Source organism: Cynara cardunculus (assembly GCF_001531365.2).
Source record: "Cynara cardunculus var. scolymus isolate 2C chromosome LG 2, CcrdV1, whole genome shotgun sequence".
NCBI classification, from domain to species: domain Eukaryota; kingdom Viridiplantae; phylum Streptophyta; class Magnoliopsida; order Asterales; family Asteraceae; genus Cynara; species Cynara cardunculus.
The window spans coordinates 67,413,951-67,421,200 of NC_037529.1; the positions used below are offsets into that span (position 1 = coordinate 67,413,951).

Below are 7,250 nucleotides of genomic sequence, written 5' to 3' on the forward strand. Positions count from 1 at the left end.
CATATGATGTTTAATGGTTATTTAAAGTCATAAATTAATAGATCTTTTAAAGTTGTATAACAAATCCAAAACTTATAATATATATAATAATCAATTTGAAATTATTTTAATCAATATATTATATTTTTTAATTTTTTTTACTATCTTGTTTGTATTTGTTAATATATTATATTATTAGAGAATTTTTCAAGATGTCCGATTTAGTCATTTTACATTCTTATCAACTAGTTTTGTCAAACATATATTTTTTTTTGTGTTATAGACAAACTAAATTTATACTGTATAATTTTTAAGATGACACATTTTATAACCGTATATTTTTTTTATATTGTAACAAAATAATAAAACAGTGATATAGATAAACAACTTGTATATAAAACATTATATGAAGTAATTATTGTCATAAAATGATTACAATTTTTAATTTATATAAAGTTAGTACAATTAGTATATTATAATAATACCTAGTTGCGTAACCGCGTAATGCGGCGGGATCCATGAATTTTAATGATTTTGAAGTTCTACTGGTTTTATAAGATAAGATTTAACGATGATATATGTTACACTTAGTCTTTACATATTAATACAATTTGAATAAATAAGAGTTATGGTTCTAATTACAGACTATCGATGAAAAAAATTGTATGACAGTTTAAAATCCAATATATTTAAAATCCAACATATTTAAACGATTCCACAAATGTGTTCGATTTACACCAAGAACAAAGAACCAAAAAACTTGAGTTTTAAGATAAACACTCAAAACCAATGAAGAAAACTACAAATTTGACAGATCATAAGCCATGAAAAGACCAAAAAAGATGGGTTTTAGAATGAAATTTCAATTGTTTACCCTCTTTCTTGTCCAGAAACTCAAATTAAGGTATGTTAATAGTGATAAAAGTGTAAAAATAAATTTTAAAAATAAATAAATTAAGTATAATGTATTTTAACGTATTTTAGCTAATGTATTTTAATGTGATAATAGTGTAAAAATAAATGACGTATCATAAATTAAATAAATAACTATAAAAGTATAAATCGTAAATATTAAAAATATTTTTTTACATTATATATAATAATATAATTAAGTCAAAAACTATTCAATATTGGACTCATTTCGAAGGTATTAACAAGACGATTATAATGGTGTAACATGTTAAAATAAAAATGTATTTTTTAAACATGTTTTAATTGATATACGATTATGTATGTTAATTTGATAAAAGTTTAAAATAAAAAATTTAAAAGTAAATAACATAAAGTAAATTAATTAACTAATTATAGGAGCATAAATTGTAAATTTAAAATTATAATTTAAAAAAAATCGGTTCAATGTGAGAGGGTGAATGTATGTGAGGAGGGGAGAGGGTGAAAAAGTGAGTAAGAGTATGTTGGCCATATAATATTTTAAGACTTTTGTTAAATTTGCTTAATAAAATAGTATAGATAATTAATATAATTAAAAAATCAGCGAAAATAAAAATAATTGAAACAACATGTAAAGGGGGACAAAGGCATTAATAAACGGAAGTAATAATTGGTTGCCACATGCCACTCGGTGCAAGTGTAATAATTAAGGTAATGATTGTTTGAGATTGTTTATAAAAACAATTTTATTGATTTATTTTGGTGTGTATCATTAATAAATATTTTTGAATGTTTGGATAAATAGTTTATACTGATGTTAAATCGATAATAAAGAGTTTTTGACGAAGTTAAATCATTATAACTTAAAATAAGTTAATAAAGACTTTTGTAGAAAAATATAAGTTGTTTCAAATAAACAATCTCAAACACCACCTAAAATTCAAGTAAAGTTAAAAAAAGGGTAGGCCATGAATTTTTCATTTTTAATGTCATTTAACTAAAAGAGGAAGTTAAGGCATTGTTTGGCAGATACATGTTTGGATGTACATAAACTGACTTATTGAAATACTATTTGTTGTAGTATATTGGTAGCTTTATGTTGCTTTCTTCAATTATAACCATCATTATATTAATTATTATTTATCAGTATTAACTATAAATAAATATTGATAAAATTAAAATTAATAATTATTTATTAATTATATATTATACACTAATAGTATTTACTAATTATTTATGATAATTATCAAGCATAACAATTATTTTTATATTATTATCATTATAATTCAATATATTTAGTTATTGAAATGCAAATATAACAATTTTATTTATGTAACATAAAAATTAAAGTTATACTTATTTTGTTTCATAGATAATAAAAATGTTAAATAATCTAAATAAAATATTTAATTTAATTATTAAATATTTTTTTAATTATCAATTAATTAGGATATGTGAGGAGACCATTTTTATTTTTATTACTATTGTAATGGTAATTTAAAATCATAAATAATAAATAGTTCTAAATATTGTTGTAACAAAAAAGGTACTCGCACAATGTTGCGAGAGACATCTTCATTTTAATGTTTTTTTTTTTTTTGTATCTATTGGTATAATATGGTTTATAAGGTTTTGAGAAATATAATGTTTTTACTTTTGAATAAAAAATAAATTTAAAAACATCATAAAAATTTGAAAAAGTATATCGATATTAATATTAAATTAATCATTTAAAAGTTTTCGTTTTCTTTTTACAATTTCTTTACTTCAATTTTTTTAATTCAATTTAGGTCAATGGTGAAGTAGTTTATTTGTGGCTTAATAATAAATTTTTTTATAAAGATAATGATTCTGTTAGAACTCAATGAATTATCTTAATTATATTTTAGATTTTGTATATTTTAGATTTTGTATGTTTAAAATTAGATGTTTATCATGTATTTAATTATGTTTATCTGCAGTTAGTTATACGAATTTAAAATAGAGTTTTAATAAGCTGTACTTACGCACAATTTACTTGTAATCTTAAATTTTAAGTAATATGCATTAATACACAGTACTTCATGCATAAAGAATAATTTTTAAGAGTTTTTGTCAAATGTTTTATAATATAGTGTGTATATATATATATATATATATAATAATCAATTTGAAATTCTTTTAATTAATGTATTATAACTTTTAATTTTTTTTTACCATCTTGTATCTATTAGTTAATGTATTATATTATTAGAGTTTTGTTTCAATTATATTTTGAAATATTATATAATTAATTAATTTTCAAGATGTCGTTTTTAGTAATTTTATATTCTTATCAACCAGTTCTACCAAACATGATTTATTTATCAATTAGTTTATCAGTCAACAGCTAACTTATCATTTAGTTTGTCAAACATAATCTAACACTGATGATAATATGTACATTACAATTTATTTATGAAAAAAGTTGGATATTTATTTAATACGACAAATATTATAATGATTTAGGGAACGTGTCACATATTTTATTTTAATTAAATTTAAAGATAGAAACAACATTGAGTGGGTTGGCACCAAAAAAAGAAAGACAAAAAATATAAGCAAACATTAAAAACACCAAAGAGTATAGCAAACATTATAAATAAGTGGCAACAACATGAGTCAGGGCGGCTACGGGATGGCGGCTGCTCCTTCAATAACGAATATATTTACTGGAAATTCACCAAACAGTATCAAATTTGGTCCAAGAGATTGACTATTTTATTTAATTTTTTATTTTTATTTATATTTATAAATATATTCATACATTATTAATAACTAGTGGTATATTCATACGATGCAACGTGAGTGAATTACAATTCTGAAACATTAGTTTAACCTTGAATCATGAATTTGTGTAGTTATTTTACAAGTTAACTAATATATAAAGTTGAAGGTTAATATAATGTATTATCAAGATCGATTGAAAAACTAATTGCACACATGTTGAGTTTCTAAACCCATAAAAAGTTGAAGGGTTGGGATCGGGTACATGCATGATCTGAAACCTTTTTTGATATTATTGCTTCAAATTTCAGTTTACTTCAAGAGAAATAAGAACTTTGAATTTGAATTTGGGTTCAAAATAGGAAACAAATAAAGTGTCAAACAACTTTGGGAAGAACAATAATATATGTTTCATGTAAATATGACTTACTTAAATCTGAAACTTTGACCAAAAGAATTGTACGTTTTAAGCATTTGTACATTATGCATAATAGTTTGTACTTAAGAGATTTTTGAATTTTTTGCATAAATTAATAGTACTTTATGCTTTAAGACTTGTAATTAAGACTTTTGTCTAAATGTTTATTAATATAGTATAGATAACATGTAACCAATTGATAAATATGTTCAAATATAAGATAAATATTAAAATTCTACTAATACAACAAAATACTTTATAAAACTAATATTCAACAGAAGATCATTTAACTTTATTAAAACCACAAGAATTCATCTGATAAAACAGAAAATGATAAAATATAGATGCATTGCAATGCAAGAATATTATAAAAGAAATATAATATTTTTAGTTTAATTTTGAAAACATGTTTTTTAAATTCCAAAAATATATCTATTTTAGTAGTCAATCATGATATCTAGTAGCTAAGGGATTGTTCGGTTTGTTTATCATTAAGTCATGTATGGATAAAGTCATCTGTATTGATTTATTTAAATTGGTGTTTAGTTATTGTGCTGAATAAAACATCTGAATAATAAAAATGACTATTTTATCTTGTAATTTATGTTAAACAATATTATAAATCAATCTATTACCTCAAGCAAATCAAGAACACATAGCAAGAAGAAACAAGAATCATATCAACTATCAAGAGCAAGAAGCAAATTTATATAGATTTGTAACAAACAGGAAAAAAAACAAAGATACAACCAGAACCCCAAAATACAAGATACAAATCGAGATCTGCCACCAAACCATAACCCCATAAAAACAAGATACAAATCGAGATCTACAACCAAACCATAACCCCAAATAGTTGCAACCAACCCAAAATAAAAACCCAAGAGATGGAGAACCAGGAGTCCGCCTTAAAAGGAGCCTAGTCGTAGATTAAAGCTAGGAGACCGTCACAAAATGAGGAGGTCGTCGGCGAACGATCACACCCCATAACAAGAAGCTGGGTTGAGGGTGAGAGATATTGGAAGGAAAAAAGAAATCAGAACGAGACGAAAGTTTGGAGAAACAGTGATCTGGTTTTTTTAATATTGGGGTGTAGGTGTTACAAAAGGGCAAAAGTGTAAAAAAATGTGGCTTAGTGTATATGACTTCACTTTTTGGGTTGAGCGAATAAAGCCATTTTTAAATTCTAACCCATTAATCACTTTCGAACACCCATGTAGCATACAATCCATTATATTATTACTGAACAATTTCTAAATTTCATGCGTTTTTAAAGTGTATTTTCTTAGTTAGTTTTTAATTAAATATATATATATCCTTAAACATTAAAAAGTATTTACACTCTGTATACTTTTATTTATTATTTTAAAAAAAATATGAAATATTTAAACATATTTATATAAAAAGGAAAACAAGAAAACACAGAGAATCTAGTTCACAAGAAAAACCATCAACTTTTAAAGTGCATATTTTATAATCATCTCCAAACAAGCATGCAATTTTGTAGTATAAATATGCATTGCATTCAACATATCCAATACACACCACAATTAACCATGGCTGCTTCTCTCTCGCTTSTCTTCTTCTTCTTCAGCTTCCTGTTTCCATTCTTCTCCATCTCCAACGCCATTGTTCCCGCCGCCGACACCTTCCGATATGTCAACACCGGCGGTTTTGGCCTAGCCGATTCCGAATACGGCCCCAATTACCGCCCTCTTCCTCCTTTCACCGCACCATTCCAGCTCTGTTTCTACAACACCACCCCCAATGCCTACACTCTTAGTCTACGAATGGGTATAACACGTGATAGATCCATCATGCCCTGGGTCTGGGAAGCCAACCGCGGAAAACCCGTTCGTGAMAACGCCACTYTCTCCTTCGGCTCCGACGGSAACCTGGTTYTGGCCGATGTAGACGGYCGGATTGTMTGGCAAACAAACACCGCCAATAAGGGTGTTGTTGGGTTCGAAATACTCTCAAATGGTAACATTGTGCTCCGTAACGCTCAGGGTAATTTCATCTGGCAAAGCTTTGATTCTCCAACCGATACCATCTTGTTCGGCCAGAGTCTCCGGATCGGAGGTCCWAMTAAGCTTGTGAGCAGGGCTTCCACGACGGAAAACGTTAACGGGGTGTATAGCTTCGTATTAGAGCCTAAAAGATTGGCTTTGTATTACAAGRCCATGCGTTACTGGTCATCCTCCTTTACCCAAGTGAACAAGGCCAACGGGAATTTGGTTAATGCAACGTTAGAAGTTGGAGAATCTGAATATGTTGATAGCAATTTTAACGCACTYGTGTGTCGTTTCTCCAACTCCGATGCCGGAACTTTTCTAGATCTCAACTTACTGAGATACAACAGCACGTTCTCGTATCTCCGGTTGGGCATCGATGGGAACCTAAGACTGTACAGTTATCGTCGAAATGCCGTTTCAAGTGCTTGGAGCCTGTTATTCACTTTGTTCGATAGAGGGGTGAGTGAGAGGGGGGAGGAAATCGAAGATGATTGCCAATTGCCCGATCGGTGTGGGAAGTTTGGGCTTTGTGAGAACAGCCAATGCGTCGGATGCCCGACACCGAATGGTGTTTCTGCATGGAGCGAAGATTGTGTTGCAAAGGTGGCGGGATGTGAGGCGAGTGGTTTTAGATACTACGAGCTCAAAGGGGTGGACCATTTCACGGTGAAATACAGTGCAGGGATGGGTCGGGTGAATCGGAAGGATTGCGAGAGCAAATGCACGAAGGATTGCAAGTGCTTGGGGTATTTCTATCACACGGATCGATCGAGATGTTGGATCGCTTACGAGCTGAAAACGTTGACGAGAGTTGGGAACTCGAGTCATATGGCGTACATCAAAACACCCATCCGATAATTGGGTCATAAACAGTGATCCGAATAAGGAGTTGAAGAAATTGTGTGTTTGTTAAATTATTTATGTGTTTGGGTCGGGTTCTTTTTGTATGGAAAGAATATAATAATAATAAGAATTGACTTTGAATTTTCAATTTAAGGTGGCGTTTGTTTTTTAAGAGGTGCTGAAGTCTGAAGTCTGAATTCACTTCTGAATTTTAGGAGGTGGTGCTGAAGTCTGAAATCTGAATCAGTCAGACTGTTTGTTTTTACGTCTGAAATCTGAAATCTGAATCAGTCAGACTGTTTGTTTTTACGTCTGAAATCTGAAATCTGAATCAGTCAGACTGTTTGTTTTTGTAAACT

The 7,250-nt window shown here is 28.5% G+C and overlaps 1 protein-coding gene across 1 annotated transcript; it reads left to right on the plus strand.

Annotated features, from left to right (window-relative positions):
- The first annotated feature begins 5,589 nt into the window (after nucleotides 1-5,589).
- LOC112507799 (epidermis-specific secreted glycoprotein EP1-like) lies at nucleotides 5,590-6,975 on the plus strand. The gene has a single exon (XM_025112517.1). It carries the CDS (start codon nucleotides 5,590-5,592, stop codon nucleotides 6,904-6,906), a length of 1,317 nt encoding a protein of 438 aa, XP_024968285.1. The 3' UTR covers nucleotides 6,907-6,975.
- The last annotated feature ends 275 nt before the right edge of the window (nucleotides 6,976-7,250 follow it).